Here is a 12,667-nt window from a genome sequence, read left to right on the forward strand (position 1 = left end):
TTTTGAAAAAGTAATAACTTTTTAAAAAGGCCACAGAGCTGGCGCTGGGAGAGAAAATGGAGACTGGGAGTCAGGAATGTGAAAGAAACCACTTTTTACCATTTATTTTTATTTTATTTGAATTTTTTCCCATGTATATATACTTAAAGATATATATCTTAGGGGGGGAAATCCAGGAAAGTAAGAATGCAAAAGAATATTCTTACCTAGGTAAAAGCTGCCTATCTCAAACCCACAACAATAGTCAGATGTCAGAGTGACCCATTAGAATCAGACCCGATAAATTCAGACATTAAGAAAGTATATGCACTATCTGTGCTAATGTTCAAATTGTACCTGATGCAAAAAGATGGGCGGGGGCCATAAATTCTAGAAATTATATAAATTATCGCATTCACAAGTGATATAATCATCCACATAGAAAATCCAAAAGAATCAACTGAAAATTAATAAAACTTTATTTTTATTTTATTAGAATATTTTTTATTTATTCTAAGAAGTTTATCCAGGTAGTTAAATATAAGATTCACATATAGAAATCAATAACCTTTTTTATGCATCAGATAAAACTAACCAAAAAGTTTAACTTAAACACACACACACATAAATTCAAAATATAGCCACATTTCAAAATGCACAGGACTAAGCATAGAAAAGAAACATACTGTACTTTTGTGACAAAAAGTATACAACTTTATTAAAGAATATAAAATAATATTTGAACAAATGGGGAGATATACCATTGTATAAGATGTCAATTCTTCCATAAATTAATATCTCAATTAAGGGAAATTCCTATCAAATTGCCAGTGGATTTACTTGAAAGCTTATTCTAAAATTAATCTATAGAAAAAAATAGTTAAATAGAAACCAGATAATTTTGATAAAGAATGAGGGTGACACTATACCATTCAAAGGGCAAAATAGAAATGACCCCTGAGTGGGAAAAGATGGTCGTCTTCACTAATAGAGAAATGCAAAATAAGATAACAAGATAGTTTTTGTCCTTAGATGTCTTTGAATATCTAAAAGATAATTTGGGGGGGAGAGAAACAAAAACTCACAGATACTGTTGGTGGAAGTTTACTTGGTCTAGTCTTTTTTTAAAGGTGATTTGGAAGATTAAAACCTTGTGCAAGGAATTCCCTGGTGGCCCAGAGGTTAAGACTCCATCTTCCAGTGGAGGGGATGGGGGTTCAATCCCCGGTCAGGGAACTAAGATCCCACCTGCTGCACAGTGCAACCAAAATGTTTAAAAAACAAACAAAAGCCATGCATACGGTCCAATCCAGCAGTAACAAGGTAACTTTCAGACCTGACTCCAGAGCACATGTAAACACCCGCCCAAAGAGCCTGACCAAGCATGTCATGTAGCACCAAGTCTTTCCAGCCCCAAACTAGAAACAATTCAAGTGCTCATTAGGAAGACAGTTTTTGTTTTTTTTTTTTAACATAGCACAGCCATCTTAGGGGATACAGTGCAGTAGTTTAAAAAGCAAACCAACCTATTCCTATTGACATTGCAAGAACTTCAAGATCACTTATGTACTGCAAGAACGCGTGTTCTATGTGACAGTTTATGTTCAAAATCTGTACATAGTTGTGCACATACTTGTGATTGTAAATGCAAAGAACAAAAACAAATGGTGAGCTTTTTACTGGGGACAGGGATTAGAGATGCAGTAAAATCAGCGGGGACTCCAGCTTCCTCTATTTTGCTTGAAATTTCAAGATGAAAATGTAAGCCTATATTAATCATGTAGTTTTAAAACTCTCCCTGAAGTTAATATGGCAATTTTTAAATATGAGCACATTTTCCTTTCAAACATATTCATTTAAAATGTGTATATCATCACATATCTTTATTTTAAAAGGGCCTGAATATTTTTCAACCTTATTAAAACCATAAGAATATTTTCAAGGTGGGGGAGTGGTAAGGTTATCTGTTGCCATTCTGGTTTCTCTATATAAGGACTTTAATCTCTATGTTATCACTGCAAGAAAACATCATCTCAGCATTAATGCACATGCAGTCTACATTCTCTAAATAATTCTAAACAAATCTGATATCAAACATCAGTGCTGCATCAGAAAACACATACTTGTAGAATGTCCAACGACATACCAATATTGCAAAACATCAGGATCTTCTGGAAGGGTTATGGCTCCAGTGGAGAACTGGTCTTTTTGTTAATCAGGAACCTTACTTTTGGATTCTTTTTCCAAAACTCTGTATAGCTTTGCTGGGGCATAAATTTAAAAGTGTTCCATATTTCATGATGATGTCTTGGAAAGCGTCTGAAAATTGGGACCACCACAGCTTCCTTATAGACATATGATATTTGGTTATTTGAAAAGCCATCAAGACAAGATGGAACATAGTCACATGCCCAAAGATTGAAATTTCTTGAAACGTGTTGCCTTTTTTCTGGGGAGATCTTCTTACGTCCCAAGCCCTAGAGAAGGATCACAAGCGGATTAGGAGGAAGATATTCAAGGCCACACAGTTTGGAGGTCTTTAATAAAACCACCTCCACAACATCCTGTGTTTAAATGACCATTCTTATAGGAGGCATCCTTTATCAACTTGTGGAAGGCTGTAAATTGACACAACCTTCTGATTCTCATAGCCTTCCACTCCCACCAAAGGGGCTGGGCTTCTAGAGACATGGACGGCTGAACCACAGAGACCCCAGCCTGGACAGCCAGGGAGCCCGCGTAGGTTCTCTGCACCCAGGTGGCTATATCCACCCCCAGCTGCATCCCCAGCATTCAGTGGGAGGGCTCTTACTCCAAGAGATCCGAGGATTCTCTCCCATCCGAGAGGATTCCCAGCGAAGGAAGCAGCGCCTGGTTCTCCACCCACAGGCTTCCTCCTCAAATCTTACTAATGTGGCCATTAGAAAATTTACAAATTACATATGCAGCTCGCATATCTATTTCCACTGCACAGTGCTGTGTTAACAACCACTAACCAGAAGCCATCAGACTTTTTATCAGTGATGGGGAAACACCATCTCCAGGAACAAGATAACTGTAGTTAGTAGGGGCTCCTTCTTTATATCATGAAAACTCCCCATCCTTTCCTTGGATGCCTCCTTATGGGTCCTGGCTCCACCATCCAGAGACACACATAGGCAATCCCTCCTTCTCATGACAGATCTTCACAAAAAAAAGTTCACAAATTAGACGGTTTATGGGAAAGCACTTGGATAAGCATGAAATTCACAAAAACCTAGGCAGAAGAGAGGATGGTGTGGATTTTGAAAGCCACGTGGGAATTTGAGAATTTACGCTTCCTCCCCCCGCCCCCGCCCCCGGCACGGTGAACTGTTATGAGGCTTTAATTTTATTCCAATTTTGAGGCCAGTCGTCAATCTTCACCAGCTCTCAGAAAACCAAGAGCCCTGATGTCGCTGTTCATTTTTTTAGCAATGTGGAGAGAAATACTCACCGAGTCAAGGTAGAACCCAGAGTCCTGAAAGCTGTGACGATTGTCGTGATCAGAGAAGGGGAAGTTGTTCTTTACTGCTTGCTGGAAAAGAGCCAGGCGAGAGAGAAAAAGGCACACATCAGAACCACAGCAGGCTTCCAGAACCTGCCTACAGGGGCCTGGAAGGGAGACGGAGGAGGCAAGTTGACCTCTAAGTGAGAACTAAACCCATCCACAGCGATGGAGCAAACAGCGCGGGGGCGAGGGCTTATGTGTGCTCATCAGCTCAAGGCGTTGAAACTCTACTTCATTGCCAGCTTTCTTAAAATTACAACAAATTCTCTTTAAAATACCTTGTTAAGAGACAAAGTCAATAAAATACCTTATCGACTTTCAATACCTATTGAAAGTCAGTAGGCATGGAATTGAAGGCTGGAAAGGAATTTTGAAGCCATGGTCTTCATCTGGCCAGTAAGGGTCCTAGTAGACCAGAGCTCTCTGGTCCAGGGTGGCTAAGTGTGAAGTCAACCCCGCTTCTACCTCCGGCCACTTGCGTCCCCTTAAGCTGCTCATGAACTGGCCAGGGAGGTAGAAATGCGTGTTAAGCGCTCTGTCCATAGAGGAGTAACTGTATCGTCTGGACCCGGAGGTAGTTCCTTCCAGAGAGTATTTGAGGAGCCATAGTGAGCAATTATGAAGTGAGGATGCTGCCAGAATGTAGGGATCCAGGGAGAGCTAGTGAGCAGTTCCCTCTGAGCAGTACCACCCCCTTGGAGAACCAGGCCAGCACCCTGGACTCACCTTCTCCCGCACTTTGTAGATCGGCGGAAGTTTCTCCTCCACTTGTCGAGATAAACGTGGACTGTGGGACTCTTTCAACATCATACTTGTGATGGATTCTGGCGTCTTTTGTGTTAGTCCAATGTGAGGGAACTGGAAAAACAGCACACGCCTTGATTAAAACCAGACACATCTGAATCTCAAAGCCAAGTATCAGGGCTTCCTCTGTAAAAGGATTAAAATGCAATTTGGGTGCTTCTGGCATGCAATGGAAATGGCATAATTTTCGTAATTTTCAAGTATCCTTTCCAAGACAAAAAATATTGTCATGGCCCAAGGCCACCACTGCCGGTTGTTTCAAGTTACAGGGGCCACCCTGCTGCTTGGAGCCTGGAAATGGTTCCGTGGCCTGGGGAGGGGGGTGCGGTCTCACGAGAGGGAGCCAATGAGCTCCAAGGAGACAGAGTGTGTTATTTGAGACCTTCCTGGTGGTCAGGGAGTGCCCCATACTCAAGGCCAAGCATTCGGCCCGTGTTCCCAGGGTTGAGCCAACCTCCTGCAGGTAGGAGGCGGACCTTCGGGCACGGGAAGGTGAGAAGGGTCGCGTGAGTCTCTACAGAAAATGTAGAATGGTAGAGGCTGGGAAGGTTATTTGGATGCCAGGGGTGAGCTGGGAGTGGGCTTTAGTATCTCTCTGTGAACAGGAGAGAAGGAAACAGGACTGATTCGGGGGGAGGTGGTCCCAAAGAAGGTCCAGACCAACCCCATAGGGAGCTCTAGACAGAGTGGCTTCTCAGAGTCGGCCTGATGGAGTGAGAGGACTCTGGTCCATCAGTCACTGGGTAGAAGGGAAAGGTGGAGGACCCAGGAAGCAACTGACCTTGAGGAAGAAGCTCTTTTCAGCCAAGGAGTATCTAGGGTTGGACCCCGCCCCCCCAACCAAGCCACACTCTCAGCAGCTAGGCCAGGAGTCCATTCCCAAAGAGGGATGTGGGTTCTGCTTGATGGCCACTGTAGCTCACCCCAATTTTACATAAACAGCTCCTCTACAAAGTGGCCTTTGAAGTGGTGATCTATAGGAAAGAAATATGAATGGAAACTAAGATACAAATAAAAGGCAAGACCCCAACTCTCAATGAAAATTCTCGCAAAAGGAGGTAACATAATGTGAGAGTGGGTCATAGACAATAGATTCAACGTCCCTGGGTCCAATCCCAGCTCTTTCTCCTAGAAGGTCAGCCTTCCGCAAGAGACTTAATTTTTCCAGGTCCCAGTTTCTTTATCTGTAAAATGGGAATAATAGTAACCTATTTGATAGAGTGCATGCGTGCTAAGTTGCTTCGGTCATGTCCAACTCTTCCCGACCCCATGGACTGTAACCCACCAGGCTCCCCATCCATGGGATTCTCCAGGCAAGAATACTGGAGTGGGTTGTCATGTCCTCCTCCAGGGGATCCTCTCGACCTAGTGATTGAACCTGCGTCTCCTGTGGCTCCTGCATTGCAGGTGGATTGCTCACCATTGAGCTACTGGGGAAGCTCCACCTGATTGAGAAGATGTGATTAAAAGAGAAAAACGCATGCACCCAGAGAGTATCCCCTAGCTGTTGACAGGTTCTCTTCTTGCTCACAGCTGTCCCCTCCCTTATCCCCAAACCCACTGACACACCAAAGGCCAGTCTTTCCTTGTCTTCAGGATTACAATGACATTGGTTAACACTGTTGTTTTCTCCCATTCCTTCTCAAGTCATGATGTAACTGCACATATAACTATGGCCTTTGTTTAATCTCTGCACAAGAGTGCATTTAGTATGCTACTCTTTATGTCAAAAGGTGGAGAGATTATGTCATCTGTATGGAACACTCAGTGGGGCATTGTTGGCAGAGAAAATGAGAAGCAATGGTTTGTACAACACATAGCAATGTGGAAAAGAAGGAACAGAATGAGATCTGTAACCCAACACCATTTACATAAATAATCCATGCACACAAAACAACACTACATAATTTACAAGAATACATCTCAGTAACAGAGCTCCCATTAAACACGTGTGAGTGGCTGCCCATGGGGTGAGCAGAGCAGGAACAGGTATTAAGAGCAAGGAAGTGACCACATGAACCAACCAACATTGTACGGACTGGCCCTGCTATGGATGAATGACAGGGTCACTTTGGAGGAGGGCACCAGGGAAAAGGAAGGTTTCCTTGCCATCGTTTAAACATTTCTTAACTAAGTGCATCTATTACATTGTCTCATTTTCCACAAAAAAAAAACAATCGTCTTTGTTTTTGATTAGCATTGTAATACTTACTCATGGTTTTAAAAGTTCAGACAATAAAGAAAAACTTAAGGAAGGAATTGGGCTGTATCAGGCTTCCCAGGTGGTAAAGGACCCACCTGCCTATGCAGGAGATGTAGGAGGCATGGGTTCCTTCCCGGGGCTGGGAAGATCCCCTGGAGGAGGCCATGGCAACCCACTCAAGTATTCTTGCCTGCAGAATCCCATGGACAGAGGAGCCTGGTGGGCTATAGTCCGTGGGGCCGCAAAGAGTCGGACACGACTAAAGCAATTTAGCACGCGCACAGGATTGTATTATGTGATTTCAAAAAATTACAAATACCTTAAAAAATTTAACAGTTAACTTTTGGGAATTCCCTGGCAGCCAGTGGTTAAAAAAAACAAAAACAAACCCAGTAACTTTTGGTTACCCTCTCCTCCCGCTTCTTGTCATCCCAGATAAAAATGATAACAATAGCGCTCATATATTCCTTCACAAACACCTGTACCTACAAAGGGGACTTACACTGCTATACAAAAGCTGGACCATATAACGCACACTATTTTGTACCTCGCTTTTCTTTCTTTCCGTTTTTTATGGGAGTATAATTGTTTTACAGTGTTGTTAGTTTCTGTTGTACAACAAAGTGGATCAGCTCTAAGTATACACATATCCCCTCCCTTTCGAGCTTCCCTCCCACTTCCGCATCCCACCCCTCCAGATCATCACAGGGCACCAAGCTGAGCACCCTGTGATCTACAGCATAACTTGCTTTTCTTGCTTAACATTGTTGTTCTTGTAGTTCAGTTGCTCAGTCGTGTCCAACTCTCTGTGACCTCATGGACTGCAGCACACCAGGCTTTCCTTCCTTCACTATCTCCTGGAGTTTGCTCAAATTCATCACTTAACAATATACCCTAGAAATTTTTCAAAGTCAGCCTATACATTTCTAATTCATTCTATAGTGTGTGTGTGTATATATATATATATATATATATATATATGTTTTTAAGCAATTTTTAAGTAAGTATAAATAATACAAAGGGCCTCCAGACTCAGAGCCTTTCTCTTTTCTCTTCCTCCAATCTGCTTTTCCAGGTTATGGAGAATCAGGCCATGGGTAGGGAGTTTTTCTACATCTGGAAGCATTCCTCTCACCAGCTGAATGATGACTGACTTGAGTTCATTTGTATTCTGCAAGACTGTGGACTAAATCACTGTAAAAAAAAAACGGCTCTAGCATTTTAATTTCACTCTTTTAAAATATATATTTAATGGCTATAACATGATAGCTATGAAATAAACCCTTCTGTTAGCTATTGTAACCGTGAAATATAGCTTTTTAACTAGTTGGCGGTGAAATTTTTGCTGCATTCAATCACTCAATGACTGAAATATTAAACAGGAAGGCGAAAGTGTGTGCAGAGTGCCTTTTCTACTCGGCAACAGCCAGATCACCACCAGCAAGGTCAACTGTGAAATGACTGTCACCTCCAATGTGGCAATTACTGTCTCCAAAATGGGCTGCTACTGACACAAAACCAACAATTTCCTTAATTTTCCCAACTTGTCTACAAGTTACTTAGGGAAACTTCATGTCAACACTGTTCTTTTTATTCTCTTAGGTGCCAGCAGCAGAAAGGAGACCCACATCGTAGGCTCTGGTTAGACTTTGGGGAGATAAAGTCTTCCTTCCTAAACTGGTTCCTGGTACATTCCTAGGATCCCCACTAGGAGACGCCATACTCTGTCTTGATTTCTCCCTTATTATAGAACACTAACTTTGAAGTAGCAACATGGCTGGTTTAAAAAATACTTCCCGAGGACTTCTTTGGTGGCCCAGTAGTTAAGACTTCACACTTTCAGTGCTTCCGCTGCAGGGGATGTGGGTTCAATCCCTGGTCAGGGAACTAAGATTGCACTAAGATCGAGGCTTGGTCAAAAAAAAAAAAACCCTCCTCCAACTCCCTTGCAGTGAAATTGGACATGTAACCCTTGAAATGAAAGCCTAAGTCTGTGGGTGGGACTCCTGGGAAAGCGATTGTTTTCCCCAGGAAAAGGGGCAGATGCAACTGACAGGCGCCTTCTGTCTTTTTGCAATTCGACTTTCTCCTCATTTACCTGCCTGAGCTGACACCACACTGAGGGTGATATGAGAGGCTGAGAAGAACCTGGGCTTCAAAGACATTCCAGGGCATCTGTAGCAGCCCTGAACTGCCTCCTTCTGCGCTGGTTGTGGATTCCAAGCAGGACCCTGGGGGCCTCCAGGCCGTTCTGGGTCCCCCCATTTCTTTGATGACAGGAAATAGGTTTCCTCCAGCCTCCAAGACTTCCCTGAGTTCTAAAGGGCAGATTCAAGCAGTTGTTAATTAGGGAAGGGAGGGGATATGAGACCAGGGAGAAACAGTCAGTCAGAAGGAACAACAATGTGGCCTTGGGCAAGCTCCTGGTTCCCCACTAAGGGATACACACCACAGTAGCTTTGAGCTCTTCTGCAGATACTGAAGGTCCTCAGGAGGGAGAAGTCAGCGGTTAACCATGGTATGCAGCTCACAGGGGCATCGTCTTAACGATGGTATGCAGCCCACAGGGGCATCATCTTAACGATGGTATGCAGCCCACAGGGGCGTCGACCCCAGACCAGTTGGACCTGAAGGTTGATGATGCTGACTCACACTTACCTCACCGCCAACCCATCAGAAGAATGTCCACAAGCTGATCACGCCCTGTTTGAACCATTACTATAAACCTTCTCACCATCCTCTCCAAGCTGGGACATATATTTCCAAGGCAGGAGTCCACTGTGTCCCCCTTTGCCTGGCAAAGTTATAAAGTTATCCTTTTTCACTTCACCCAAAACCCTGTTTCTGAGATTCGATTCCGCAGCGGTGCATGGAGCAGCCGAGTTTTCGGCATCACTGTTACTCGGGGAACAAACACCCTTCTCTGGTTAAGGCTCTGTAGTCAGCTTTTTATAATAATATTCAGTCAAACATAATCCTGATACTGTAGATGATAAAAAGAGGCCAAGCTCGTTAGCCTGAGAAGCTTGTTTCTTCCTGACCAGTTAGTGCATGTAGTTCACACTATTCCTCACTCTCTTTAGCTTCCAGGAAACTCAGAGTCAAATTTGTTTGATTCCAAATATCTATTGTTTAAGCCATATGGCCTGCATATCTATGTTACGCATTTTATGTATTTTCTATTTTCTATGTTTCTATGTTATATATTTTCCCAGTCTCAGTCTCCTAAAGTATATTTAAACTGGTTCTGAGGGGTTTTTTTATATATACTTTATACTTTATTTTTAATATTTTCCACTCATTACTTTAAACCTTTGTGGAATGGAGCAGGGTATACAACAGGAAAGAATATCAGTATAAATATATATCCATCCCATCTTGTGGGTACCAAAACCCAGGGATGCTCAAGTTGCTTAGGTTGCCTTTGTATCCATGGGTTTATGTGTGTCCATATATACACATATATATGTGTATATATGATATCACATATATACATATATATTATGTATATAATAGTTAGCAACAGTGTTTCCATGCATTATACTAAGCACCTTTGTACCGATTGTCTCATTAATCCTCACCATGGCCTCTAACCTTGGTATATTATGCTTCCATTTAACAGATAAAGAGACTGAGATTAGCCTTCAGGCCCCAATTTTCCAACATATTTTCCATTTTTTTTTCCTTTTAAACAAATCTTTAAAAAAATTTTCTGTGTATTACTGCCCTAAAAGAGGTTAGTACCACTGTTTTCTGTGATACAACCAGCGGGGAAAAAAGACAAAGATACCAGGTCCATGGAATTTATATTCTAGGAGGGAGAGAAAAGTCACACATATAATAAATTGTATAGTATGTCAGAAGATGAGTGTGTGCCTGGTAAGTCACTGAAGTCATGAACAGTTCTGTGAGACCCTGTGGACCATAGCCCGCCAGGCTCCTCTGTCCATGGGATTTTCCAGGCACGAATACAGGAGTGGGTTGCCATGCCCTCCTGCAGGGGATCGTCCCGACCCAGGGATCAAACCTGTGTCTCTTATGGCTCCTGTATTGGCAGGTGAGTTCTTTACCGCTAAAGCCACTTGGGAAGCCCATGTCAGAAGATAGATGTTATGAAAAAAAGAAAAAGCAGAGAACACAGCAATTACTACCTCGCGGACATTCACAAGATACCAGTCTGCTGAGTGGTTTATGCACAGACTAATTTCATCTGATCCTCCAAGAATCAGATATGAGATTCCCATTTCACAGGCGAAGGAACTGACACGGGATGAAGGGATCTGTCAGAAGTCACACTATGCTAAGTAGCAGCAGTAAGATCTGAGCTCAGTTCTGTGCCTGACCACACCTGTGGTCTGAGAGAGGTGAGAGAGGGTATCACCCTTCTTACCCATCTTCCGTCCTTGTCTAAGGGTGGGTTGAAGCGTCTCCCTTTGACCATTTTGTGCAGGAAACTGAAGGGGGCTGAGACAGGCACTCTTATCCCTCCATGGCCTCATGAGCTCTACACCTGGGAAGCCACTCCCCCTTGTTCCTGGCCTCTAACTCGCAGGCTCTACCTGGAAGGGAAGTCCGGGAGTGGTCCCTGTTGTCATAGCATCAGAGCCCACCCGTCACAATGGGGCAGGAGCGCGGGTCCTCCAGCCGCCCGAGGGCTCCTGCTGCTTTGCAGTGTGTGAGCCCCTGGGTCCCGGGTGAGGAATCCCACACACAGGCGGGCTCCAGACAGTCCTGAGACAATGGTCCACTCCACACCCTCCAAATCCTCCAACAGACGACTTCTGTGTTGAATGTCTTCACGGTCAACATCTGCCCCAGCCTCTTGGTTTTCAGAGATGTGAGCTGACTCCACCTTGTCTACAGCCCTGGCACGACCCAGGACATGGCATGACCCAGGCCAGGACCCAGGTCTCCCCACGGGCTCCTTTCACGACTGCTTCCCTGCCCAGCTGGGGCTCACTCACTGCGTGTTCACCATGCTGCACGCAGCTGAGACCGTGAGGAAGAGGCAATCATGAGTAATTATTCAGTGCCAGGGGTCGTGCTGAGCACTTTTCACGTGTTTTACAAACCATTGGTGTCTACAAATGAGGAAACAGCACCTTGTACCCAGTGAAGGGGGCACCAGGCCACAGGACAGCTCCAGGGCTCGCGAGCCTTTCCCGGGGCCAACTGGTCTCCCCCAGGCTGTGGAGGCAGCTCCTGAGAACTGGTCTTCCTCCAGGGCCCGGACATGCAAGTGCGGCCTCACTTCTCAATGAGGTGATTTCTGCTTCCCTTCCTCCCTCCCTTCCTTCCTTTATCTCTTTCTCTTTCTTTCTCATTCTCTCTTCCTTCTTTCTCCATCTCTTTCTTCTTTTTTTTCATTTCTTCCTCTCCCTTCCACTCTCCTTTTTTTGACACCCTGTCTTGACCATTCTATCGGCTACTCCATGTAAAAGTAAGAGTACGCGTCTACAGGAGACTCTGCCCAGCTCTCTTGGTAGGAAATTGTGTCCTCATCCCTCTCTTCTCCTAATCATGGCCAGGGTGACCTCACAAGAGCTGCATGTCAGGGACACGGGACCTCTGCCCTGGCCAGCACTGAGGGCCCAGGGCGGTGGGCTCCTGGGTGAGATGCCTGTGGGGGAACACGGACCGAGACGGAGCAGGTGTTAGCAACCCTTCCACTCACAGAAGAGGGACAGCGAGTCTCAGAGAGGTGAGGGACTCCATCACAGTCACACCGCTGGTCCGTAGAAAAGTCCGCAAGAGAACTCAGATGTGTCAAGGCCAAAGTCAACGACAGCATCAAACAGGATTCGTTTCACTGCACTTCCCTGACCCCGTTTGAATTAATGGGCACTGAATTTACTAGGATTGTTTATCATTCCACTTTTTTCATCTGCGTGAAAGTGGGTCTGACTACACACTGGCCTGTCAGCCATGATCCCTCCCCATGGCGAGCCTGGCAGGCCGGGGGTCAATGACTGCTGTTGCCTGCTCCTCCACTGGTCCTCCTCCCCACTGGACGCCCTGCCACAGAGCCCAGCACAGATAGGGATGAGGGCCGGACGCGGCTTCCCCCACATCCCAAGACTGAGAGCAAAGCAATGAGGGAGGAGGGAGCCAGAGACAAAAATCTAAAGCCAGCGCCATTTCCAATGCAGTGT

The 12,667-nt window shown here is 44.6% G+C and overlaps 1 protein-coding gene across 1 annotated transcript; it reads right to left on the bottom strand.

Moving 5' to 3' along the window:
- Positions 1-652: 652 nt before the first annotated feature.
- Positions 653-10,956, bottom strand: TEX36 (testis expressed 36). The gene is made up of 4 exons (XM_043926366.1): positions 10,906-10,956; positions 4,235-4,366; positions 3,455-3,535; positions 653-2,456 (listed from the first exon to the last, which is right to left on the bottom strand). Exons 1-4 carry the CDS (start codon positions 10,954-10,956, stop codon positions 2,160-2,162), a joined length of 561 nt encoding a protein of 186 aa, XP_043782301.1. The 3' UTR covers positions 653-2,159.
- Positions 10,957-12,667: the final 1,711 nt, after the last annotated feature.

This window comes from Cervus elaphus, chromosome 15, assembly GCF_910594005.1.
Source record: "Cervus elaphus chromosome 15, mCerEla1.1, whole genome shotgun sequence".
Classification (NCBI taxonomy): Eukaryota; Metazoa; Chordata; class Mammalia; order Artiodactyla; family Cervidae; genus Cervus; species Cervus elaphus.